At 42.4% G+C, this 27,976-nt stretch overlaps 2 protein-coding genes across 2 annotated transcripts; both read left to right on the top strand.

Moving 5' to 3' along the window:
• Window positions 1-1,602: 1,602 nt before the first annotated feature.
• LOC124398643 (fibronectin type III domain-containing protein 7-like) lies at window positions 1,603-4,631 on the top strand. The gene is made up of 2 exons (XM_046868848.1): window positions 1,603-2,354; window positions 2,445-4,631. The coding sequence occupies exons 1-2, from the start codon at window positions 2,135-2,137 to the stop codon at window positions 2,714-2,716; spliced, it is 492 nt and encodes a 163-aa protein (XP_046724804.1). The 5' UTR covers window positions 1,603-2,134; the 3' UTR covers window positions 2,717-4,631.
• Window positions 3,063-27,777, top strand: LOC124398603. The gene is made up of 47 exons (XM_046868790.1): window positions 3,063-3,219; window positions 3,562-3,825; window positions 4,390-4,647; window positions 4,827-5,087; window positions 5,258-5,518; window positions 5,719-5,976; window positions 6,056-6,322; window positions 7,099-7,359; window positions 7,691-7,948; window positions 8,312-8,572; window positions 8,664-8,924; window positions 9,072-9,335; window positions 9,416-9,673; window positions 9,857-10,114; window positions 10,211-10,471; window positions 10,981-11,241; window positions 11,334-11,597; window positions 11,690-11,950; window positions 12,076-12,336; window positions 13,138-13,392; window positions 13,479-13,739; window positions 13,864-14,130; window positions 14,427-14,690; window positions 15,054-15,314; window positions 15,753-16,016; window positions 16,136-16,393; window positions 17,031-17,285; window positions 17,396-17,662; window positions 17,800-18,063; window positions 18,204-18,461; window positions 18,659-18,922; window positions 19,204-19,464; window positions 20,251-20,511; window positions 20,742-21,002; window positions 21,680-21,940; window positions 22,188-22,448; window positions 22,573-22,833; window positions 22,937-23,197; window positions 23,323-23,583; window positions 23,696-23,956; window positions 24,081-24,341; window positions 24,466-24,726; window positions 24,849-25,109; window positions 25,231-25,512; window positions 26,261-26,293; window positions 26,410-26,478; window positions 27,118-27,777. Exons 1-47 carry the CDS (start codon window positions 3,063-3,065, stop codon window positions 27,417-27,419), a joined length of 11,811 nt encoding a protein of 3,936 aa, XP_046724746.1. The 3' UTR covers window positions 27,420-27,777.
• Window positions 27,778-27,976: the final 199 nt, after the last annotated feature.

Genomic DNA, 27,976 nt, shown 5'->3' with positions numbered 1-27,976 from the left:
AAAGTCATACTCATAAATACCCATAAATGTAACTAAAAACTGTCATGGCCAGATACCTTCTCAAAATTTGTAAAGAATTAATTTGTATTTCACTGTTGTGCCCAAATCTAAGGATTTTAAACTGCATTTTGAGCTGATATCTCTGCATATTCTCTTACTTTTATCTATGATTGTTGGAGCAAAGAAATCATCAATGACCACTAAATGACCTGGCCTTCAATTTTCTTTGTGATTTCTCAGTGGTTCCACCACCAGTGGTGGTCACAGTGGTGCCCCTCTCAACCCAGGCCGTGCATGTCCAGTGGCAGGCTGTGGACAAAGTCCTCCTTTATAAGGTGACGGTCACAGATTCCAAAGGTACCCTGTTACTGAGCACCACCGTCTCGTCCACCTTCCTGGATGTGCAGAATTTGATTCCGTGCAGACTGCAGATAATAACGGTCGCTTCTATGAATATGTTTCTGGATGCTGGAGAACCAAAGCAAGTGAATTATACCTCAAACAGTAAGTGGGCTTCCTACTATGATAGTGAGAGTGAAGTTGTGTTTTGTGAGTCCACCTGTCCATGTCTTTTTGTCTGTCTTAGCTCTAAGTGCAGTCAGTTCGGTTTCGACGGATTACAGCTGTGTGAGCGCATCGGCCATGGTATCGTGGGGAGCTGTGTTTGGTGCTGAGTCTTACCGTGTCACAGCCGTTGATCAGAAGGGTAGGACTGTGTCCTGCACCTCGACTGGCACAACATGCCAGCTGGCCAACTTGAGTTGTGGCAAAGACTATGTGGTGCGGGTCAGTGCCATTGCCAATAACTGTGAGAATGCAAGCAGTGCTACTGCCTTCTTCCAGACAGGTGAGTGAGGCGCTCTAAAATCATTAGATCACATTGTTGTTTGTCTTTCCTGTTGATCAACACAAAGCATTTTGGAAATTTGGATTTATTATTAGATTAAAGCAAAAATCTTTTTATACACATTCAACATATGTGAAGAGTTTTCCATTAGAAATCATAAAAAAATATTTAGTCTGAGAGTAAATCGATGCTGACTGAATTCAGTTTCATGCGTGAGAGATGTGAGTTGGTGAATATTTGAGATGCCCTTGCAATAACTAGATAGGACACTCTTGACTCCTACTCAACAATCTTCCTTTTGTGAAGAGCACAACAGAACAATCCCAGATTGTGTAACATGTGCTATCACATAGTCTGTGTATTGGTGAGACCCACTATTCAGTGTTTGCTCCTGTTTCTCTCAAAAAAAGCATCACAACACACCCTCAGCACATGAATACAATGAAGTGGCCCTGGAGGATCAGCTCTGGCTTCAGTCTTTTAGTCTATCTTACACATGCAATCTTTCTTTCACAGCAACAAGAGCTGGGCTTACAATGCACTGCGACAAGATCAAATCAAAGGCATTGGTGTAGTCCAAGACTCCTGGGATTGCTAGTTTTTATATTGTTTGACTATCTTTAATTCTATATGGAAGCATTAATGTGTATCCAACGCATACTCTCTCACAGTTTTTATAGGTGTGGGTAGTGATATTTTATCTTAGACCTCTTAAAATACAATTTGGTCACAATTTTCATCACTAACATCCAACCACTTGTGTGCTGGAAACATAAAACAAATGGGCTGTAAAATGCATCAAAACCACTGAACATAATGGTATTTATTTTTGATCTTACAGTACCATGTCCACCGGATAATCTGAACCTATACCGTGAATGCATCAGCAATGTAATCATCTTCTCATGGGCACCAACAAACAATACCATATTCTACAAGGCAAACATGATAGACTCTACTGGGGGTTCACAGGCTTGCATAACCACAGATACTTCCTGTTTCTTTACTGATACTGTGTGTGGACGTAGCTACAATTTTACTGTGTTTGGCGTAAATGGGGATTGCAGTGGTCCACTCAGCCAGGCAGTGAGCATCCGAACAGGTAACTACCCAAACTAAAGCCATCTTTGAAATAAAGACAGTTATGCATGCCTATATAATTACATCAAAGTTACCCATGTTAAATCATAAGCAGCAAAATCATCTGACAGTTCTTCTTCGGTCTCCTCAGCACCTTGTATACCCTCAAACTTGATCACGGTGTCAAATTGTAAGTCAGATGTTTTGATGAGTTCTTGGGATGCAGCGGATGGAGTGTCACAGTTCATCGTGGAGGGCAGAGGCAATCGTGGAAATGCAAGCTACGTGAGCTACTACAGCTGTGTTTCAAATAAGAGTAGTTGTGCCATCCCTGGCGTTGCATGTGGGGAAAGTCTGACAATGATGATTACTGCTTTTAATGATGATTGCTATAGTGAGACAGTACTGGGTCAGGAGACAAATACTGGTAAGTGATGGTGCACTAACTGAAAAAATATACACTGTTAATAAGCACCATGTGTACAGGCTGTGTAAAAATGCGTTTGTGCGTCTTCAGCTCCCTGTGTGCCCCAGACCCTCTTGCCCATCAATGACTGCAGTTCAGACTCCATTACCCTTACATGGAGCACGGCCAATGGAGCATTGTTCTACATTGCCTCAGTGACAGACTCATTGGGTGGGCAGTACAGTTGCAGTACAACAAATCTAAATTGCCAGATAACTGGACTACGCTGTGGAACAACATACAATGCCACCATCATCTCCTCCAACTACAAGTGCAACAGCTCTGTCAGTAACAAGATCACTGTGGACACAGGTACATTATGATTAGATCCCACTGTTCAGCGGTTTCAGACATGAGATCCACAGATATTTTTTGTTTCAGGTTCTAACTGTAGCCCCAGAAACTGGTATGTTTATGCTTTGTCATGATTGCAAAATCAAACATAGTATGCAAATGACTTTTTCCCGACATTAGACATTTTCAACATGTTCTAAAGGTGCTTGGTGCTATGAAAGGAACACAATCCACCTCTCCTCCATCCCTTGTTTTTTGTTCTTCCTCCCAGCCCCCTGTCCTCCAAATCAGGTGCAGGCCACTCTAGATTGTGAGGGGAACCGAGCACTGGTCAGCTGGCTAAAGTCACAATTTCCAGGCTCCTACACTGCCAGCATGGTGGATCAAAGCGGTGGCCAGCTGAACTGCAGCACTGTGAACAGCAGTTGCTGGATTCCCAGCCTCAAATGTGGCCAGGCCTATAATGTCAGCATAACCTACTACAATAACATCTGCCGCAGCAAGACTTCTTCACCCATCAGCATAAACTCAAGTGAGTTAAGAGTAACTGTATGTGTTTTGTGCTAGTGTTCACCAAAACCTTACAGTGGCTTGTAGGTACAGTAGGTGGGCTTCTCTGTCCATCTAATTTTTAATCGGTAACTGGTTTTTGGTGAATAAGCTACTCTAGGCCATACTGTTTACATTTTTTATACCCTATTGCCAATAGATACTTTACCAGAACCTGCTTTGTTTTTTAATAAGCCATTTTTTCTGAATCTGTTTGCTTATGTACTCTGGGTTCAACTACAAAAGTTTCTGGGTGAAACTACAAAAATGTTTGAATAAATGTGTGATGAGTAAATGGCTTTCTCATTGTGTCCCTCTGTGTTAGTTCCATGTGGGCCCGAAAATTTCCATACCTCTTTGGAATGTAGCTCAGGTGCTGTCCAGTTGACCTGGGACCCAACGTATGGCGCTAATGGATACTCTGCCAGTGTGGTTGCTGCCAGCAGTGGGAGAAGGATGTTCTGCAACTCAACTTTTCCCAATTGCAGCCTCAGCTCCCTAACATGTGGTGAATCATATGTGGCACAGGTCCGCTCCTACAATGGCACCTGTTTCAGCATGCTTAGTCAGACAGTGACCTTCAAAGGAGGTCAGTGAACATTTGTCTGTTATGTGTTTTTTTTGTACATGAGCTATTCACAATTTTGGAAAATAATACCATTAGATGTGATACTATGGTGATTTGGGAAAACCAGGTTTTAAATTATATATGTTGTATGTACTGTATCGGGGTATATAATGGTATTCTCTATAATTATAGGTAGAATTACTTTCCCCAAATACAGCAGTTAAATAATGGATCTGTTAATTGTTTCAAAAGTATGTTTAGTGCTCTGCCACTTCCTTTATTAGTGGTGTTTCTCTTTTTGGAAAGGTAGCATAGGTGAATATAAGTAAGAAATAACAAGGTGTGCTGTTAGAAGAAAACGTCAGAAAACTTCAGAAGTCTTCAGAAGTGTTCAGTAGTGAAAAGTGCTGACACTGTATATATGATTTAAGGATGCAGTTTGACAAGCTTAAGCTGGCAGACATACACAGTGCTTTTTTGCTAGCTACAATAATCTCATAGTGCCAGTGCTCAAGAAAAGCAAACCTCAAACATCAAGCACTGATCCTTTACATGCTGTTCTTTGTGACCTTTTGACCTCCTCAGTACCATGTGCGCCAACCAACGTAACAGTTGCGAGGACCTGTACTAACCGCACCACAGTGATGTGGCAAGCCAGTCTTGGCGCTCAGTCTTACAGGGTCATTGCCGTGAGCAATCAAGGTAAACAGTCATCATGCTCCTCCAACACCACCACCTGCAGCCTGATCGATCTTCAATGTGGCCAAGTATACAATGTCAGTGTGGTTGCCATTGATGAGACTTGCTCCAGCATCCAGAGCCAAAGTGCGACACTGCAAACAGGTGGGATTGTGCAGTCTTGAATGAATGGTCATAAATGAATAGTTTATAAAACACTGTAACTGTAATAAATACTTAATAACTTATGTAATTATATACTTCAGTATATTATTGACTACATTGAGTGTTCATTACTAATTATAATTGTACTTTTTCCATTTGGTCTGCTTTCTCCCACACAGGCCCTTGTGCACCATTCAACATTCACAGCACAATTCAGTGCATCACTAACATTGTAACACTGAGCTGGGACTCGAGCCCTACTAGCATGTCCTACACAGGCAGGGCTGTAGGGGCAGATGGAAGCATAATCTTATGTAACAGCAGCTCTGCACAGTGTCAGTTCATGGATCTGCGGTGTGGTCTGAATTACGCAATCAAATTGATTGCCAGTGATGGAATGTGCTGGAGTGCAGAGAGTGAGACCTTCACACAGCCTACAGGTATACTTTACATCTTTCACATTGTCTCATTTAGTCCTGGTATATATTATTATGGTATAATTTTATTAAAAAAATTAGTTTTATACTAGAATAGTAATGATACAGTATTCCATATCAACCTTAATACGTTGAATTGATTATTTACTGAATAGTATGGGTTAATTCTGTAGGTCCCTGTGCTCCGGTGACTGTTTCCAATTTCCTGAATTGTGATACCAACACGCTGAGTGTGTCCTGGACCCCAAGCCCATTGGCTCTGAGCTACAGCGCCCTCCTCACCCCCATAAACGGAATGGTGCGAGGCTGCACCTCAGACGCCACAAATTGTGTCATTTCAGGGTTACAATGTGGTCTGAGCTACTCACTCACCGTCCTGGCTGCTAATAGAGCGTGTACTGGACCGCAGAGTCTAAGTCAGACCATCCAGGCAGGTAAATAACCTTTCAAACCATAAATGTATTAGAAATAATTGTAGCCCAATGTTGTTTATATCTATAATCTGATTGTTAAGCAGATCAGCTCTAAATAACAGATTTTGTCAATGCATTGTCTTTTCTATAGTAACAACTTACACAGGGGTCACCAGCCGATCTTTCTTTCCTGTCACTGTTCACTCTCTTTCTCTTTGCAGCTCCATGCATTCCTGCCTCTGTGTCTGCCAATGTGGTATGTGCTAGTAACACAGTGCATGCTGCATGGGCTCAGGCAGTAGGTGCCCTCTCCTACACTGGTATCCTCACCAGCCCAGATGGCGTCACCCGTTCCTGCTCCACCTCTGCCCTTTCCTGTGAATTCAGTGGCTTGTCTTGTGCCAAGAACTACACAGTCCAAGTCCTTGCTAACAGCAACTGTAACAGTTCTGCCAGCACAAGTGTCACTGTTACTACAGGTGTGTGAGCTCACAGGGACTAAAAAAAAGTATAAATACTGCATTTTATTGTGTTTACTTGACATTCTGGCTTTTGCAGGACCTTGTGACCCCAGTAATATGAGCGCTCAGGTACAATGTGGCTCAGGTGCTGTAAACGTATCGTGGCAAGCAAGTGCTGGTGCCAGTGCCTACACTGCCCAAGCCTACATGCAGAACCAGACAGTTCCCTCTGATTCCTGTGGCTCTTCCAACACAACCTGCTCACTCACACATCTGCAATGTGGAACATTGTATTATGTGAGTGTATTTGCTAGTGATGGCACCTGCAGTAGCAGCCCCGTGGGAAGAACAACAGTGAGAACAGGTATGACAAGAGACAAACCAAGGGAAAGATGGAAGGACGAAAGGGAAAACTTGAATAAACAGTCGAAAAGGGAATGTAGATATTCGAGGTGCTATCAAAAACATTTGAGAATAGCTTTGTTTACAACAAAAGTACTTATTTATCTATCACTATAACCCTCAAAGTAGCCCCCTTACATCGCTCACAGTGTTTCTGCCACTTCTGGAATATGTCCTGGAAGTCTTCTTTTCAAAGAGTGTCAAGCACCTTCTGTGATTCATGCAGGATCTCCGTAATGGAGTCACAATGGCAACCTTTGAGCTTGATATTCATTTTCCGGAAGAGGCTGCATGAGCCAAATCTGGCGTGTAGGGTGGGTGTAGAAGTGAGAAGTTGTTTCCGACAAGAAACTTACGTGTGAGGAGAACTTGGTGACAGGGTCGTCATGGAGCATCCATTTTTTTGCGGCACATGACCTGGTAATGCATATGGACAGAATAGCACCAGTTCCTGAGGTACACAGGAAAATGTCTTTTGGCACATTGACTTATGAAGGTCAGTGCTCCCTGTGACTGAGTGCTGCACTCTGTTGGTGTGTTTCAAAACTAGTCTCGAAACCTTTTGATACAACCTCGTATTTAGAAAAGAGTTAGACCTAGAACCTAACTAAATGAGGAACAGACATTGAAATGTAACTTAAAAAGATGCAAATGTCTTTTTAATTATATTAAAATGTTTACATTTGCATTATTAAACTCACAAATCCTGCGGTTTCATCTCTCTGTCTTCTCCACCAGCCCCTTGCCCACCTGTTCTGCAGGTTGTCCCTTCCAGCTGTATAAACGATCAGGCCTTAGTGCTATGGACCGGGTCACCGGATGTACTGGATGTTACTTTAACTGCCACCTCAGTGCTTGGTTATTCAGCAGGCTGTACCTCTGCTAATAACAGCTGCAACATTCAGGGACTGCAGTGTGCACAGAGGTACACACTGCAAGGCACCTCTCGTGGCATGTTGTGTAACAGCACCCCTAGTGTCCCTCTCAACATTATTACAGGTAAAGACAACATAAATGATATGTACTGCTAAAAAAAGTGACAAGAATGGTTGATATTTCTGATAGAGCATACACCAAATATTACTAAAAAGGATATATCACTGACAACTATTAATACAGACCTAGAAGCAATGGGAGCAATTCTACCAAAAAAAATCCAAAATACCACATTATACGTCTGATATTTACATCTGATACTACTGAGGTAGTGGTACTACTAACAGATAAATCCTGTTATACTACTGATAATTCCATCCTTATAGGGATGACATGTATGCCAGTCAAGTAAATAGCAAATCATGATTGTGATTTCAACATGTTGTTCCTGCAGCTCCATGTACTCCTGCGGCAATTCGTGCTAACTACACTTGTGGAACGAGCATGGCGGTGGTAAGCTGGAATGACAGCCTGGGCCGGGAGAACTTCATTGCTCGCATTCAAACTCAGGACCAATTCGACTCTTGCAGCACCAACCTGACACGTTGCACATTCTCTTCTCTGCTTTGCGGACGACTGTACAATGTCAGTTTGTTGGCTGTGGCAGGGCAATGCAACAGTAGCAACATAGCCAGGACCCAGATGCAGACCGGTAATAAGATGCCAGTGCACCACATTTAAATTTAAGGCACATGCAAAGTGACTTACAATTAATTAATTTATACAACTTAACAATTAAGGGGTTAAGGTTCTTGCTCAAGGGCTTAGAAGTGGCAATTTGGTGATGCTGCGATTTGAGCTCACAACCTTGTGTTCAAAACTTTGACTGTACCACTAAGCTGCCACTTTCCCAACAGCTAACAACTAACCCTATAGCACACAAACATGTGGGCTCCTTGAGACATTGGAGTAGCAGCTAAAAAATCTATTTAAATTAATGCAGAAAATTTCTCAAACTTTATTTATGGTTTCACATAAGAACTTCCTTTAAATCTTATTTCCACTCTTCTTCCAGCCCCATGTGCTCCTCAGAATGTGTCTGTCAGTCTGCAGTGTGGCAATAACACAGCGTCTGTAAACTGGGCACCTAGTCTTGGTGCCATAGGATACGACGTCACTGCCCTCGGACGTGATGGCGATGTCAAATACTGTCGCACCTCTAATACCTACTGCCAAATACCCAACCTACACTGCTCACAGACATACAACTTTGTGGTCACTCCATTTTCAGATGTTTGCACTGGGTGGCCAAGTAGTACTTTCACCTTTACTGCAGGTACATACACACCTGAATGGGCTTTCCAACACCACTATGATTATAGCAAAGCTTGTACTAAATCTGTATCTTATTCCCCTTTTGGAATCAGGTCCATGTGCACCCACTGGAGTCCAGGCATCTCTTCTCTGTCAAAATAATGTTGGCATTGTCAGTTGGATTGCTGCCATCAATGCTGAGAAGTACATTGCCATAGCGACAAGCTCAGATGAATTTAGGCATAACTGCACCTCAAATGGAACCAGCTGTCAATTTCTGGATTTCTACTGTGGAAAGAACTACAATATCACAGTTGTATCTATACAGGGAGCCTGCTGGAGTGACCCAAGCACACCTGTGCTACTAAGATCAGGTAAACAATTAACCAATTAACGCAATGAGGGCTAACTTTTGCCAGGCTTATCCAGCCTATACCAGCTATCTGAAATGCTCTTATAAGCCTGTACATGTTCATATACTATTCAATTCCTTTAAAGACAATAACACACTTTTCCTTCAGCTGGTTGCCCCCCTTCCAACCTGGTTGGAGTTACCCAGTGTGGCACCAACGACATCACCTTCACCTGGGACCCCAGCTCTCGGCTGGGTGTCACCTACTTCTTGTTCTCTCAGCAGGAGAATTTAGCAAATTCCACTTTCAACACCACAGCAACATTTATCACATTAAAACATCTCCAGTGTGGTGTGCTCCTCGCAGTGCGGGTTGCAGCACAGGATAACAACTGTCTCAGCCAGTACAGTGCACCAGTGCAGATCCGTACAGGTATGCAACATAATATTGGGGCATTTCATTCTAAGAATAAAGCAGTTTTTAAATATTTTGTGCATTTGTTTTGTGTTTAGCTCCATGCGCACCATCCGGTTTGGTAGCTACTACTAGTTGTGGCACAAGCCAGGCGACCCTCACTTGGCTTGGTGGTGTTGGTGCCCTCTTTTACACCGCTACTCTGGTGAGCAATGATGGTGGTTCAATTTCTTGTACATCCAACACCACTACCTGTCTGGTAAAGCTGGACTGTGACTCCATATACACAGTTACTGTAATCTCTTCCACTGGGCTCTGCAACAGCACTACAAACAGCAGCACCCAACTGACCTCAGGTAATCATGTCATATACCAATTTGCAGTCATGAAAGGCCACATCATTTAAAACGTGCTATATCACATTGATTAGAGCTGTTGTTTTTTTTTGTAAGATGAGGCTACACACAATAAACTTTGGTATAACAAAGTAGTGTTTGTGAAAACATTTTTTCTTTTTCATTTTCTCTCCATCTCTGCAGCACCGTGTCTGATTAGCAATGTAACAACTCAGCTTAACTGTACTGCCAATTCATTAGCAGTCCAGTGGATCTCTATTTCTGGTAACAAAACATACACTGCACTGGCTATTGGCAATGATGGCACACGCACTTCCTGTAACACAAATGGCACTTCCTGTACCATCCCGGGCTTAAGATGTGGCCGCAGTTATGGCATTGCTGTGACCACACTCCACAGTCAGTGCACAGTCCAGACTTCCGACTTCCAAATACAGACCGGTATGGACTTGCAAAAATGCATAGATGCACTGTATGTGGGTTGAATAAAAAAAAAAAGTATGTCTGATTTGGGCTTTTCATATTCTTTCCCATCAGCTCCCTGTAAATCAGAGAACCTGTCAGTTTCTCTAGAGTGTAACACCAGCATTGCCACAGTATGGTGGAACAGCACCGGGTTGGACCAGTCGTACAGTGTGTCAGCAGTGAATTTTACAGGGGGAGCAGTGATTTGTAGCACCAAAGCATCATACTGCACTTATAACCAGTTTCAATGTGGAGAAGCATACACGGTCACTGTTACTGGGATTATGCAAAGGTGTACCAGCCAGCCGAGCACTTCTGTGGATTTCAGCACAGGTGAGTGAACCTGCCCCTTCAGGTGAAGGATAACATTTCTTATGCAGTGGTGACAGACCTACTCAAAGATACCATGAGACAGTGTTACATATGTATAATACCAGGAGAGCCACACATACCTGGACACTGGGAAATTTCTGATCAAAGAAAAAATCTACACATAAGTGGATAAGAGTCAGAGTTGCTTATACAATGGTGACAGGCAGTGATACAAAAGTGAGAGATACCTGCATAAAGGCAAGGGATGCCTGCACAAAGGTGTGAGGCAGAGACATCTGTACAAAGATAAGACATAGTTATACTTTAACACAGGTGATAGAAGAGATACCTGCTCAAATGTAGGAGACCATGATAGAGACTTGCAAGTTGCTTGTAAACTGTGAGAAACTGTGATACCTGCTCGAAAGTTCAAAAACTAATGCCAAAGATTATTACTCTCAGGTGAGAAATTGTGATACCTTGTGGAGAGTGAGACTGTGACTCCTTAACAAACTACTTTGTCTCTTCAGCCCCCTGCACCCCTACCCATGTCAAAGCAACTTACGATTGTGACACTTCAATCACCGTTGTAATATGGGACATAGCTCGTGGAGCTGAAAATTACATAGTGTATGCTGTGGGTAATCAAGGATACAGTACCAACTTCAGCACCGTCGACACCACCTGCAATTTACGAGATCTCAGGTGTGGTCAGGTTTACAGCATTACAGTTGTTGCGGAGCGTGGTGGTTGCAGGTCTCAACCCAGTCAACCGTTCACTGTGTCTACAGGTACTGTACATTTACAATACCTTTTCCTTTTCTTTTTCTATGAAAGTGTTCCCCTCTTATTACTCACCTAATTAGTTTTTATCTCTGTCCAGGTCCATGTCCTCAGTCAAGCCCTTATGTTTTGTTGGACTGCAGCGTTAACTCTGCTCTTGTTTCATGGACACATGGTTATGGCATTCTATATTACAATGTCTCTGCTGATGCCCTGGATGTGGGTAGCTCTGTGACTTGCAGCACAACTGGAACTTCCTGTAATGTGACTCAGCTGCAGTGCGCCCAGCCCTACCAGATCAGTGTCACTGGTCAGGGAAGCACTTGCCCTAGCCCTGCCCAAGGGTGGGTGGCCATAACTTCAGGTAACAAGCCATTTATATGTCAAGGTTAAATGTAGAATTTGACTTTTTTTTCTTTATATACAAAACGCTCTTTTCTAATCCTAAAATTGCAGGCCCATGTCCACCAAGGATTGTGTCTGCCCAGGTTCCTTGTGGGTCGAACGTTATGACAATCTCCTGGCAGATATCTCAGGGTTCAGTCTCTTACCTGGCTGTTGCTCAAAGCAGCGGGGGACAATGGTTTAATTGCAGCAGCAGTGGGACAACATGTGACATTCCTGGACTCCAGTGTGGACAATCATATGAGGTTTTTGTGTCAGGAGTGGTTGGAACATGTATAGGACCAAAGAGCCAGAGCCAGATTGTCAAAACTAGTGAGTTTTTAGGATACCATTCACTTCCTCCAATAATGAACGTTTTATTTATTTCAGAAGAATTATGACCACCTTCTTGAGGATTGATTATTTATTTTGAAGTCTGTTTAACCTTATCAATGCAGCTCCTTGCGTGCCTCAGAATGTCCAGGCAATACTGGCATGCCAATCAACAGTGCTTAATGTTACCTGGCAGCAGTTTGGAGAAGCCACACAATTCAGAGGCATAGTGGAGACCACTGCTGGTCAAGTGCCCTTCCCTGTTACAGGCAGGACCTTCTTCACAGTCCCCAACATTCTCTGCGGCCTGACATACAATGTAACAGTCGTGGCCCAGAATGATAAGTGCAATAGCAGCCGCAGTTCTGTACAAAGTGCCATTTCAGGTAAGTACCACTATGAGAACAGTACACCTTAGTAGGGATACCTCTGCTGGTTTAAGGTGCAAACCTTCAACATCTTAGCGTTTGTACAAACCCAATTTAAAAAAAGTTGGGCTCCGGTAAAATGTAAATTAAACCCATATTATATTCACAATAGAACATAATTTAAACAAAGGAAATGTACCATTTTATAGAAAAAATAAGGTAATTTTGAATTTGATGGGTGCAACAAGTGTAAAAACAAAAATTTAAGCTGGGCATTATCTAAAGTATTTTTTACAACTAATTAGGTTAATTGACAACAGGCCAGTAAGATGATTTGGTATAAATAGTGTGATTATGGAAACATGATCCAGAAATGCCACCATCCTTTCTGGGCCAAAGCTCATTTAAAGTGTACTGAGGCAAAGTGGAAAACTGTTCTATGGTCAGAAAAAACTAAATGTTTATTTATTATTGGAAACCATGGACACCACATTCTCCGGACTAAAGAGGAGAGGGACCATTTTTAAATTTAGACCAAATTTAAAATGACCTTATTTTTTCCTTAAAATGGTATATATTCTCAGTTTAAACATTTGATTTTTTTTTTTTATTGTGAATGGAATATGGGTTAATGAGATTTCCTTTTATTTACATTTTAGACAGTGCCCCAACTTTTCTGGAATTGGGGTTGTATTTTGGAAAGTTATGTACATTACTGATTTCCAATAAACCTTTATAGAGTGTAATTAAGGTTTAATAATTCCCTGCATAACGTAGAGTGTAGCATCTCTGATCTTTGACTGTGGTGTGTGTCTCCAGCCCCATGTCCTCCCCAGGCCATCAGCGCAACTATAAACTGCACTTCCAACACAATCTTAGTGAACTGGTCATCCAGTGTGGTTGGTGCCAGCTACATGGTTCAGGCTGTCTCATCCAATAGCTATTACACCTGCAACAGCTCAAGCACCTTCTGCAGCATCCGTGTGCCATGTGGCAAAACCTATAACATTTCTGTAATACCGAGTCAAAATGGCTGCACTGGAGTCAGTTCATCTTCTATAACTATTCAATCAGGTCAGTGGATTTTAGACTTCTTAAAAAATTGCTGTTAACAAAAAACTCTATTTATGCAGTATGTGTAAATTTTTTTGTATCTGTAGCACCATGTGTCCCAACCTTGACGAATGTTGAGATGGACTGCCTGTACAACTCAGCCTGGGTCATGTGGAACGCATCATCAGGGGCAGAGTCATACACTGCTGTGGCAACAGACAGTGACGGACTCCGCTATCAGTGCAACTCCAGTAACAGCATATGCACCATCTCCGGATTACAGTGTGGAAGGAATTACAGTTTCGGCCTCACAGCCACCAATGCAAGATGCAGCAGTGGAGTCAGCAACACCATGCAGGTTGAGACAGGTGGGAAAGGAAGACAGAAAGCAGTTAGATTTACTGTATATTGAATAAAGCCAATTTTATTTGTAGAACTATATGTACTTTTGTATGTACATATATATTTTTTTCTGCATATATCTTTCTTCAGTACCATGTCCTCCTTCGAATGTGAACGTGTCGGTGAATTGTGAATCGGGGACTGTGACTGTACGGTGGTTGCGAAGTGTCGGCGCTCTCGCCTACACGGCCACACTTGAGCCACTGGAGGGTAATTCTTCCTGCTGTACTGCTCTTAATGGCAGCACTTCCTGTGATGTGGCATCTCTTCCCTGTGGTCAGTCATACATGGTGACTGTCACTGCAGCAGGACGAACCTGTAACAGCTCTCAGAGCATGGCCATACTGGTACAGACAGGTAACCCCCTTGCACAGAAATCTACCCTTCACCTCGCTTAAACACCACAGTTTATTGTATTTTCAGGACCATTTGTCTAAACATAAGTGCATACTGTAGATTGTAACATAAATGATAACCTATATATGAATATGATGACAAAATATAAACACAAGCTTCTATATGGCCACTCACACACCAAACATCTAAGAACATCTTCTGGTGGACATCTAGAAGACTTTTTCTTGATGTCATTAAAAATGAACTAACCAATGAAAAGGTGTGTTCTTTTTGGTCCATGTCTTTTGCACGTGCAGCGCCATGCCAGCCAATGCGCCCCAATGCCACCGTGAGCTGCACTGATAATGTGGCAAATGTGAGGTGGATAAACAGCATGGGTGGTCAGCTCTACACAGTCACTGCAGTGAGTGTCAACGGAACGGCCACAGACAGCTGCAGCGGTTTTGATGGATCCTGCAACCTCAGAGGCCTGGCGTGTGGCCTGCAGTACACGGCCTCGGTGGTGGCGCAACACAGCTCCTGCCGTAGCCTACCAAGTCCCACGACACTCATCAAGACGGGTGAGAAAAGTCCCAGAATATTTAAGGTGTAATTTTTTGTTTTAATATATTTTTATACTCAATCACTAAGACTGAAGACAAACAAGCCATGCCTCCTTTGCTAAGAATGACAGGTACAGAAGCTACAGCTACATTACAAAACACAGAGAAACCACACCTCTTTTCTAGAATAATAATTAAAGAGCGCATGAGATAGAGAGGGCAGGAGGCTACAACAGTGGAAAGGCCATGCCTTCTTAACTTCAACTGATAACTAATGAGGTCACACCTCCTTCACTACCATTAAAAACCTTTTTTACCTTCAGTATTCTGATATTTCATAGATGAAATTGTTCAGAATGTATATGTTTCTCTCTGATTTAGTACCATGTGCTCCTCAAAACATCAAGCTGACCTTGGATTGCAATGCCCGCAACCTGACCATATCCTGGAACAAGACCTCAGGAGAGCAAGTTTATACAGCCACATTGAGAAACAGCTTGGGTTATGCCACTACCTGCCAGAGCCTTACTGATCAGTGCACCATCAGTGGCCTGTCATGTGGAACTGCGTACCATACAAGTGTGATTGCCTCAGATACATCCTGCAGCAGCCAGCCCAGCATCATCCAAGACACAGACCCAAGTAAGAAACTCATACACATCACACAGTGGAAAAATGTAGCCATGTTGTTTAACATATTACAAACTGCTGATGCAAGTGATGTGGTTCAAGAGGAATAAAACACTTAAAATTAGTTGCCATAACAGTCTTTGCTAAATATCGTTTACTCACAAAAGACCATTATGCTTGGTTTATACAAAAATTCAAATGATATTCAACAAAACTCATTTAGAACCTAAATGAGATTCTAGGAAACTGTTCTTTCTCAGATTTTCGAACTTAAACACATTTATTTCTTAATCAAGACACTTTTAAATGCTTATAAATGTTCATTAACAAATACATATAAATAGCTAATAAGGACTAATAGCCATGGTATCAGGATGCTATATTCTGCTACCAAACGTTACAAAGGTTTGGTATTCTTTTGTTTGTTCACAGTGAGCATTTTTGTTTCAGTTCCATGTGCTCCCAGTAATATTCGTGCTCAGATGGATATTCAGGCTAGTACAGCCGTGCTTTCCTGGTATTTCGGTGCGGGTTCATTGAGGTACAAGGCCATTGCTGTAAGCAGCTTTGCGGGAACCAGCGTCTCCTGCGACACTAATCAGACAAACTGCAATCTGATCAATCTGTTGTGTGGTGACAAGTACAATGTCACAATCCAGGCTGTCGGAAACTTCTGCAATAACTCTGCCTCCATGGGTCAATACCTTCAGACAGGTGATGCTTCATTCCTTACTTGTCACACTGTAAATAATTATACCTTATGTATTCATTGTATTGATGTCCTGATTGGCTATGCAAATTTGTCATTGATGAAGTTTATTTTGTGATCTCAGGGCCATGTGTTCCCAGGCTGGTGAGTGCTAGCTACACACCGCCTGTTGCTCTGCTCCTGTGGGACATGACTCGAGGTGCTGACAACTACATCGCTCAGGCTGTGTCACAACATGGCTCCCAGGCATCCTGCTCGACCCGGGACACCTCATGTGTGCTCTACAGTCTGAACTGTAGTCAGACTTACAACATCACTTTGACTGCCTACAGCAATTTCTACCAGGATGGGGTCAAGTCCAACACTCTTACACTCAACACAGGTAAGGGTCAGCTCACCTATGTGACACAAATTGGAATGCAAAAAAGAGCTAATTGACACAGATCAATGGATTTAAAAATTTTATTGGATTGAATGCATTTAATTTAAGTGAATTAATGTCAATCAATTGACTTGTATAGCTACATACATCTAGTAACAGAATTTGAGCTATACCAAGAAGCTATGATGAGCATATTTATTTCCATGAAGAAATGTTGTAATTGTTTGAAATAGAACTCTCCTATGTAATGAACTTTCATAACAATCATGTGTTAAATCAAATCTAAGATGCTTGACATCTTAGAAAGCCTGGGACAATTGGTAGTGCAGAATAGAAGCTACATCACACCACCAGAACACTATCTAGCCTTTCTAGCTGTCCCTCAAAACTTACAGAAGTGCAAAAACAAAACAGAGAACTGATGACTTGTGAGCGAAGCGAGACTGAAAGTGAAGAAAATGTGCATCAGACCCCTTCAAATGTTGCCTGGCAGTAGGACTAGAAAGTAACTTGTGGTATTTACCACTTTAGCCATCGAAGGGTACAATTGTACTGCCTGACCTCAAAGTTTGTATTTTGTAATTTAATTATCGCAAATAAAACCTGACTAAATTGAAATATTCAATGTGTTTTGTAGAGCCATGCCCTCCAACGATACTGACAACCCGGGTAGTGGGTGACCGAGGGGAGGTGACATGGGAGCCAAGTATCGGGGCTGTGAGGTACACGGTCATGCTTGAGGGCCGGCGGGGAGACACTCTTTACTGCCAGAGCACAGACACATCATGCAGTGTGGCAGGGCTGCTGTGTGGGACAGTTTATGTGAGCCGTGTGACAGCCATTGGCACCAGTATTAACAGCTCGAGCAGTGTAGGTGCCCTGCTCACTACAGGTTAGTGACATGATACAGGACATTTGTGTACATACAGCATATCTTGATAAAACAAATGAGACCGTTATTGCTCCACAAGTTACTGATTGACTGATCTTATTGTATTCCAGTCCCCTGCCTTCCAGATCCTAACAGTTTTGCCGTAACAGTGCAGTGTCCAAATAATTCAGCATCTGTCAGCTGGGCCTGGAGTGATGGAGCCACATCCTATGAACTCACTGCTACTAGCAACAATGGAGACCAATTAAAATGTGTCACAAATCTAAACACCTGCAATATTACAAATCTTGAGTGTGGCCAGACATACAATCTCAGCTTGACAACCATTAACAGTGCGGGTGCTGCTAGCCTGGAAACTGGCATCACCTTCCAAAGCCGTGAGTCTTAAGTAGCTTAAGTAATGAGTAAAACATTAGGTGGGGTCCTGTTATAGCAAATAATTAAGCTGTTAAGCTGCACTATTGTATGCATCAGTTATCCCATGCAATGTTAATATGATTCTCATGTCTTCTAGGACCCTGTGTGCCAAAGTACGTGGGGGCAAACCTGCAGTGTGGCACTCGTACAGCCGTGCTGAATTGGGAAAGGAAGCCAGGAGTCCTGTACTACCTGGGCAGTGCCACTTTTAGCCCCAAAGTAGCTGCTGTAATGTGTAACTCGACTATAGACAGCTGCAGCTTCAGTGGACTGCAGTGTGGAGTACAGTACACCCTAAGTGTTATAGCTTATACCAGACAGTGCTGGAGTGATTTCAGTGCACCTGTCAACATCACAACAGGTCTTTCTTTATCTTTAATACGTTCTTCTTCCCATTTCACTCTATTTATGTTTGGCTTCTTGACTTCATTCTTGTCTTTACATTATATTTAAGCATTCCTTAAGTCCAACAAAAAGGTTTAAACATTAAACATTTTTCAGAACCCTGCCCGGTGCAGAACCTCACTGTGACCGGATCATGCAACACCAATTCACTTCAACTGAACTGGTCCAATGTCACTGGTGTGCAACTTTACACCATCTCTGTCACTGGAAATTTGGGATACACCACCGCTTTCCAGAGCCCAGTGCCCAGTTTGCAGGTGGAGGTTCCTTGTGGCCAGAGCTACAGTTTCAGTGTGTTGGGAAAGAATGATCAGTGTTACAGCCTCACAAGTACCACTGCCAAGTTTTCAACTGGTACATGATTATTGCCCCATGCACATTATAACATTTTCTACCCCAAATGTAAATGGTTAGACCAACCGATGCAATAAAATAAGGATGTTTCATGATTACAGCAATAGATTTTGATGAAAATATAAAATATCCACGTGAGATGATCCACTGATACGAGTGTGGAAACTTTTCTGGAAATCTTGTTTCTTTTTCTGTAGCCCCGTGTGCGCCAACTGCTGTGCAAACGTTCATTCAGTGTGAGGACAACATTGCCTCTGTCAGCTGGGTCAACAGTGATGGAGCGCTAAATTATACTGCGGTTGCCAAGGGACAGACATTAGGCCAAACCAGCATTTGCACCACCAATACTACGATATGTAATTGGAGTGACCTGTTATGTGGCGAGTTATATATAGTCAGAGTCACTGCCAGCAATCTGTACTGCAGCAGCGTCCCTAGTGACAACACCACCATTCGCATGGGTAAGACAAGTTCCAACCATTTGTTGGGTTGAGTTTTAAGGCTTTGGCATACATAATAATGAGAGGACATCTGTGAGGGCTGCAGGAAGACAAAACTGCTAATGCAAGCCTCCTCATGAATTCTGTTTGCTCAACAATTACATTGTATTCTTAGCAGCAGCCAGCCAAACTTCTTTGCATGAACTATGCTGAAGCCTTTTACACTGCACTTATAAGTCAAATATGAATAACAGTGTAATTTATAATATATTTCTAATTAAATGCGTGGTTGTCCTTTGCAGCTCCATGCATACCAAAGATTTTAAGTGCCAATTTTGACTGTGGCCTGAGGGTAGCATCTCTAACCTGGGAGGCCAGTCGGGGCACCCAGTCATACCTGATGACTGCTGAAAATGACATTAGCCCAATGGTGGGACTGACCACCAACACCACCAACGCTCAGATCTCTGAGCTTCACTGTGGACAGCAGTACTATTTCAAGGTGTCAACTGTGGGGCAAGGGTGCAGGAGCAAACCAAGCAACAGCTCTGTCTTGCAGACAGGTGCACAAGCACACACCAACAACATAACTGAACACCAACATAAATCTTGCCATCAAATATAATAGATCAGGATTTGCCAAAGTAGCCTTTACAAAATTCTTACATGTCCCAACAAATGTGCTATGTATTCAGGGTAATTTGCTGCCTGGTTTAGATGTGTACAAAAGTCCCTACATTTAAGGAAAAAGACTTTGCCATAAAGATTTGACAAGGACCTAATTAAGTATACAGGTAGTCCCAGAGTTCCGATGGATCGACTTGCGATTCTTTGCGATTCGACAATATGGTAAAGATATTTTAAGTTTTGCACAGCAGGCGAATGTAGCAGCATAAATCCAGTATGATACATTGGGACAACAGAAACAGAGCACACTGATTAGTTTCATCAGCTCCAGGTTTGCTTCTTACAACTCGTTTCATCCGGTTCTGGCTCTAGTCCACACATCCGCGGCCACATACATATATATTGTGAAGTTTATACTAGACCAAGGCCTTAAATTACGATATTTTCAAGTTGCTATGGGGTCATCGGGATGCATATTTATTGGACTACCTGTAATTTTAACTTGTAAATAAAAAGAGAAGGGACACAGAATATTGCTGTAACAATAATTAGTTTAGTTTAAGCTGTAGTTCTGGGCAAACGATTTAATTCCTGCTATAGTGTTATTATTTGCAGCCTAGGCACAATTTGGGTGGATTTTCTGTACTGAAAGGAACTAATTGGTCAAACACAGATGTGAGAAAGACATGTTATGAAGTTAATATACTTGTGCCCCCTTGCAGAACCATGTCCTCCCACTGCTGTCGCTACTTCTGTGGACTGTCTTTCCAACATCGCTACAGTGACCTGGGGTATATCAAGCACTGCTGATCACTATATCACCAATGTGGTGGGTCCGGATAGCATAGTCACAACATGCATGTCCTCGACTACAAGCTGCGGGATTGCGACGCTGCAGTGTGGACAAAAATACAACGTCAGTGTAACTGCATCCCGCCTCCTGTGCAATTCAAAACCCAGTGTGACTACTTACCTCAACACAGGTCAGAACATTACTGTAAACCATTGTAAATGTTGCTCAAGGGTTTCAATCTGGTATTGTGTGTTTAAGACTACAATCATTTAAGGTGGTATTGCAAGAAAGAGACTATTGTGATATTAAGCTGTATTTTAAAATAAAGCAAACAACAACCTTTATAAGGTGGTATTGTGAGATAGATTCTATGTCCACATTAGGGTGTTGTCTTCTCTAACCCCAGTGCTTTTCCCTCAGGTCCTTGTGCACCTCTGAACCTAAGTGTGTCCATTTCGTGTGGAAACAACGCAGCCACACTTTTCTGGTCTCCCGGTAATGGCTCAATGTGGTACTACGCCTCTGCAACCAATGCACAAGGGGACAATCGACACTGCAACACCACAGGCACTTCCTGTATCATAGCAGGGCTTCAGTGCGGGGTGGTTTATAACTTCACCCTGCATGGCTCAGATGGAGTTTGCAACAGCTCATACAGTCGAGTAGTACAGAAAGCAACAGGTAAATACCATTCATATGTATGCACCATTGGAACGCTTTCATATTTGCAACATTTAGGATGAAAACTTGAGCCAAAGTACAAAGCTGAAATCTTTTTCTTTTTACCATAAGATATGGTGGAACCAGACCAGCAGTTTGAATTTAGTCTGATAAAATGGCGTCTATGATGAGGTATCTGCCAGGCATGCTAAGATATGAACAAAAACGAGTGTATGTGAGTGATAAAGAAGAATAAGTTGAGTGTTGTGTACATAGTCATGGAATAATAAACCCTGTTAGGACATGACCTCACCAAGAGATTGAGCACATATCAGTATGGAGCATGTAGGAAGCAAATCACTGCTATTCTGTACCATGAATTCCAAGACTCCTGTAGCTGGTTTTATGGTTGATTGCGTCCATTGAGCTAGATTGGATCTAGTGGATAGGTGGTAGGCTTGCAAGATAATATGACTTGCAGGACCTCTTCTGTTGCCATATCAGAAAATTGTTCCAGTAAAAGAGAATGTGAATACTAAGTGTGTACTGTAAGAGCTGGAAAAAACTTGAGGTTCATTGTAAACGTTGATAAAGTCTTTAGCAGTCAGGGGGCACTGCCTGTTAGAGTCACACCCAGAGCCAAAGGACAGAGTTGGCATGTTTTTCTCTAACCCCAGTGTGTCCTGTTCTGTCCTCAGCTCCATGTGCACAACAGAGCCTAAATGTGTCATTTTCTTGTGGAAACAACACAGCCACACTTTCCTGGTCCCCCAACAATGGCTCACTGTGGTACTACGCTTCAGCCATCACTGCACTAGGGGTCAATCGTCAATGCAACACCACAGCCACCTCCTGTACTATAGCAGGGCTTCAGTGTGGAACACTTTATAACTTTAGTGTGCAGGGCTCAGATGGAGTATGCAATAGCTCCAGCAGTCCAACAGTGCAGAAAGCAACAGGTAAATAACATTCATAAGAACACACCATTGGAATATTTGTTATAGAGCATTTGGATGTTTAGAGCCAAAGGCGATGATGAGAATGTTGTTCTTTAACCTCAGCATGTGTTGCTGCTCATACATGTAAATAACATTTGTGGAAAAATTTTCTCTGCAACATTTCACCTGTTAGAGTCAAACCCTGAGCCAAAGGACAGAGTTGTATTCTTTTTCTCTAACCTCAGTGTGTGTGCTGCTCTATCCCCAGGTCCATGTGCACCTCAGAGCCTAAATGTGTCTTTTTCATGTGGAAACAACACAGCCACACTTTCCTGGGCCTCCAGCAATGGCTCGCTGTTGTACTATGCCTCAGCAGTCAGTGCACAAGGAGACAGTCGTCAGTGCAACGCCACAGGCACTTCCTGTACCATAGCAGGGCTTCAGTGTGGAACGTTATATAACTTCAGCGTGCAGGGTTCAGATGGAGTATGCAACAGCTCAAACAGCCCAGTAGTACCAAAATTTACAAGTAAATAACATTTGTGGGAACATTTTCTGTCCAGGATTTCATCTGTTAGAGTCAAACTGTAAACCAAAGGACAGAGTTGTATTCGTTTTCTCTAACCTCAGTGTATGTGCTACTCTATCTCCAGGTCCTTGTGCATCTCAAAGCCTGAATGTGTCCTTTTCTTGTGGAAACAATACAGCCACACTTTCCTGGTCCCCCAGCAATGGCTCGCTGTGGTACTACGCTTCGGCCATCACTGCACTAGGGGACAATCGTCAGTGCAACACCACAGGCACCTCTTGTGCCATAGCAGGGCTTCAGTGTGGAACAATTTATAGCTTAAGCGTGCAGGGCTCAGATGGAGTATGCAGCAGCCCCCGCAATCCAGTAGTTAGGAACGTAACAGGTATATAACATTTTGGGATAACATTTTCTATGCAGCATTTCGCCTGTAGTCAGAGTTGGAGTGTTTTTCTTTAACACCAGTGTGTGTTGTGTTCTGTCCTCAGCTCCATGTGCACCTCAGAGCCTGAATGTGTCCTTGTCATGTGAAAACAACACAGCCACACTTTCCTGGTCCCCCAGCAATGGCTCACTGTGGTACTACGCTTCAGCCATCACTGCACTAGGGGTCAATCGTCAATGCAACACCACAGCCAGCTCCTGTACTATAGCAGGGCTTCAGTGTGGAACACTTTATAATTTTAGTGTGCAGGGCTCAGATGGAGTATGCAACAGCTCCAGCAGTCCAACTGTGCAAAAAACAACCGGTAAATAACAATTATAAGAACACACAATTGGAATATTTGCTAGAGAGCATTTGAATGTTTAGAGCTAAAGGACAGAGATGGAATTTTGTTATTTAACCTCAGCATGTGTGCTGCTCTATCCTCAGCCCCATGTTCTCCTCAGAGCCTGAATGTGTCCTTGTCATGTGAAAACAACACAGCCACAGTCTCTTGGTCCTCCAGCAATGGCTCGCTGGGGTACTATGCCTCGGCAGTCAACGCACAAGGAGACATTCGTCAGTGCAACAGCACAGGCACTTCCTGTTCCATAGCAGGGCTTCAATGTGGGATAGTTTACAACTTCACTGTGCAGGCCACAAATGGAGTTTGCAACAGCTCCCGCAGTTCAGAAGTACAAAAAAAATCAGGTAAATAACATTCATCGGTGTGCACCATTGGAACAAATCAAACCCTGAGCCAAAATATAGAGCTGGAGTATTTTTCTCTAACCCAAGTGTGTTTGTGCTTTTCTGTCCTCAGCTCCATGTTCACCTCAGAGCCCAAATGTGTCCTTTTCTAGTGGAAACAACACAGCCACACTTTCCTGGTCCACCAGCAATGGCTCGCTGTGGTACTATGCCTCGGCTGTTAACGCACCAGGAGACAATCGTCAATGCAATGCCACACGCACTCCCTGTATCATAGAAGGGCTTCAGTGCGGAATATTATATAACTTCAGCGTGCAGGGCTCAGATGGAGTATGCAACAGCTCCTACAATCCAGTACTGCAGAAAATTACATGTAAATAACAATTGTGGTAACACTTTCTTTGCAGTATTTTGCCTGTTAGAGTCAAACCCTGAACCAAAGGACAGAGTTGTATTCTTTTTCTCTAACCTCAGTGTGTGTGCTGCTCTATCCCCAGGTCCATGTGCACCTCAGAGCCTGAATGTGTCTTTTTCATGTGGAAACAACACAGCCACACTTTCCTGGTCCCCCAGCAGTGCCTCACTGTTGTACTATGCTTCAGCAGTCAGTGCACAAGGAGACAGTCGTCAGTGCAACGCCACAGGCACTTCCTGTACCATAGCAGGGCTTCAATGTGGAACATTATATAACTTCAGCGTGCAGGGTTCAGATGGAGTATGCAACAGCTCAAACAGCCCAGTAGTACCAAAAATTACAAGTAAATAACATTTGTGGGAACATTTTCTATGCAACATTTCGCCTGTTAGAGTCAAACCCTGAGCCAAAGGACAGAGTTGTATTCTTTTTCTCTAACCTCAGTGTGTGTGCTGCTCTATCTCCAGGTCCATGTGCACCTCAGAGCCTGAATGTGTCTTTTTCATGTGGAAACAATACAGCCACACTTTCCTGGGCCTCCAGCAATGGCTCGCTGTTGTACTATGCCTCAGCAGTCAGTGCACAAGGAGACAGTCGTCAGTGCAACGCCACCGGCACTTCCTGTACCATAGCAGGGCTTCAGTGTGGAACATTATATAACTTCAGTGTGCTGGGTTCAGATGGAGTATGCAACAGCTCAAACAGCCCAGTAGTACCAAAAATTACAAGTAAATAACATATGTGGGAACATTTTCTGTGCAGCATTTTGCCTGTTAGAGTCAAACTGTGAGCCAAAGGACAGAGATGTATTCTTTTTCTCTAACCTCAGTGTGTCATGTTCTGTCCTCAGCTCCATGTGCACCTCAGAGCCTGAATGTGTCCTTTTCTTGTGGAAACAATACAGCCACACTTTCCTGGTCCCCCAGCAATGGCTTGCCGTGGTACTACGCTTCGGCCATCACCGCACTAGGGGACAATCGTCAGTGCAACACCACAGGCACCGCTTGTGCCATAGCAGGGCTTCAGTGTGGAACACTTTATAACTTTAGCGTGCAGGTTTCAGATGGAGTATGCAACAGTTTCAGTAGCCCAGTAGTACAGAGAGGAGCAGGTAAAGATCCCCCCCTGCCTAAGTTGTTCTGCAAGTATACAAATATTATTTTCTTTCAGATATTTTCATGAAAGAACGCCTAATGTGTAATGTATTTCTTTGACCTTCCTGCCTCGCACAGTGCCATGTCCCCCAGCTGTAATAAAAAATGTCAATCGTCAATTGGAAAATGACACTTTGGTATTATTGAACTGGATCCCTGTGAATTGCACGGCTGTCCAGTACCTGGTAGGGCTCAATGGCACGTTTTTGAACGGCGATCTTGTGCAGCTGGAATCCTACTGGACAGAGAGGACATATTTTGAGTTCCCACTGCCCTGTGGCATCTCCTACTCAGTGGTGGTCAACGCTAGAAGTGGAGCAATAACTGGAGAACCTTCCGTTCCTATCTATGGATCTACAGGTACTGTTTTAAATGTCAGATAATTATTTTAAGATAGGATTGCCAACTTTCTAAAGAACAAATAGGGGTTTTAGAAAATTAACTGCAAAAGTAAAGCACAATTAACAAGGCAGTAAATTATGACTTGTGGCAAAAACTAGAAGCATCTAGATTTCCTGACTGACATAAAGCCTGATGTACAAAGACTTTGTTACTGTACATGGTATTTGTGTGAGTATCTGAACACTAGAGTATCTGAACACCCATTTGTTGTTATAACCTCCACTTTTCTGAGAAAATGATCCACTAGATTTTGAGGAGATTTGTGAGATTCATTCCGCCACAAGGGTGTAACTTCAGGTATTGATGTGGGTGAGGTGAAGGGGTCTGGGGTCTGGGGTGCAGTCAGCATTCACATTCATCTCAATGGTGTTCAGTAGGGTTGGAGATATTCCACTCCAACTCATGTAAAGCATATCTTCATGGAGCTGGCTTTGTGCACAGAAGCATTGTCATGCTGGAACAAGTTTGGGTCTCCTTTAAATGTGCCTTCAACTGTGCTAACAGTTAGTGTAAAAGGCATATATGGCTGGGACAATCAGGTGTCCCAATACTTTGTCCATATAGTGTAAATGTGCATGTTATGATGAACTGAACAAATCCGTCCTAATTGTTGTTCACAAGTGGAAATAATTACTTTCTATTAGATTTAAAATGAAAAAGTATATTTTCCCAAATCAATCTTTTTTTCTCTTTCTCTGTTTCTCAGGTGTTTGCCAGCAGAACAACACTACCAACACAGGTCCTTCTTTTACCCAAACACTCACATAATATATGTTTCTTTTATATATTGCATGAAATGTTGTATCTTTACTGTAAATGTGTGTATTTCTTGTGTGCTTGTCTGGTATTTTGCAGGTCCAGTTATGGGTCGTCGTAGGAGAGACTTAGGAGAGGCAGAGACTCTGGCTGGGCTGAATGACGAAGGTGATAACATACTTCATTATTCATATCTAGGACATTATACCATAGTGCTGTTGAACAATTAATTTTGATTTGTCCAAAGGTAGTCCCAGTATAGTCCCAGTTTTAAGTTTATATGTATTTATTTCTAATACTGGTTACTGGTTCTTTTCTTAATAAATGACAGATTTCTTACTAATGATACAGTTAAGAGCAATTTGGTATTAATTCAGTTATGAAAATATTTGTTACTTCAGTCATTTGATGAAATTAGATTCAATGAAATGAAATTAATACATGTGTATATGATACTGCCGCAAGTTGCAATCTGCGGGGTCCAAGCACCCTTTGCAAACAGAACCCTGAAAAGACACGGGATGATCATACAGTTCAGCTTTCAGTCCAATAGCTAAATTCTAACCATGCCAAGTGCTTCCTGAAAGCTGATTGCTTTAACCAATATTTTCCATTAATTTTAACATTAATAGTTTTTCGTTCTCATATTTCCAGGGAATGATCATTACATTAGATAAATACTTCAACAAGCATTTATGAAAAAATATTATTATGTCCTGCAGCCATTTTTCAACTAATGACTGCAGCAAAAAAATATGTCTGATTGCAAATTTATATTAAAACAATTGAAAATTATTGCTGTTGCAGGAGTGCTGCCGGTGCCTAAAGTCAAGGATGTGCATTTGGAGGGTTTGACGCTATATGTAAAGTGGGCTCCGGTCACTGGTGCAATCCATTACATGCTGATTGTAAAGGAAGACCCTGGATATCAACCCTCCGAGGCAGTGACAGTTCAAAACGAGGTTGCAGAGGTTCCCAACCTTAAACCTGCCACACGCTACTGTGTCACCGTGGCTGCCAAGAGCTCCATTACTCAGAGTGCCTACTCCGCTCCGATTTGCCTCACCACCGGGATTCCTATAGTAAATCACGAGAATCTTCATGCCTGAATGGGAAAAGCAGTTTAGCCACCAGCTCATCCCTGCTATTAGAACACTTGCTATAGTGAGCTACCTAAGAGTAATATAAAATACAGCCAAAATGTTTGTTTAATAGCACCACCACATATTTCACACTGTGATGCCATTATAGAGACACTATTATAGACACTATCATTATAAAGCTAAGATGTAGACACTAAAATATACCTACTTGCACATTTCTAATGGAAAGGGTTTCTTAAATATTTTCATTTGAATTTTTTTAAACAATTGTCAAGAGAAAATATAAGCTTTAATCTCTATTAAAATTAATATTATATGAGCCATATCTAACCACACATTTCTGAGGTTTTCCTTCATGCGCAACAAACTGCTTTTAAAAGAAGCATAGTCTTTCAACTTTTCAATGAAAAATGTATGTACACTGCACGTATAGAGAGCAAATAAAATACTGTTTTGCAAGCAATGTTTTTTACATGACATATTGTACTGTCTTGTAGATGCACTATACAGTTTTGTGACTTTTCATTGGTGGCAGATGTGAATGAACAGAAAGGAATGTTAAT

This window comes from Silurus meridionalis, chromosome 16 (genome assembly GCF_014805685.1).
Source record: "Silurus meridionalis isolate SWU-2019-XX chromosome 16, ASM1480568v1, whole genome shotgun sequence".
In the NCBI taxonomy this organism is placed as follows: Eukaryota; Metazoa; Chordata; class Actinopteri; order Siluriformes; family Siluridae; genus Silurus; species Silurus meridionalis.
The sequence above is the reverse complement of the archived record's forward strand: the minus strand, read 5'-3'. Positions and strand labels throughout refer to the sequence as shown.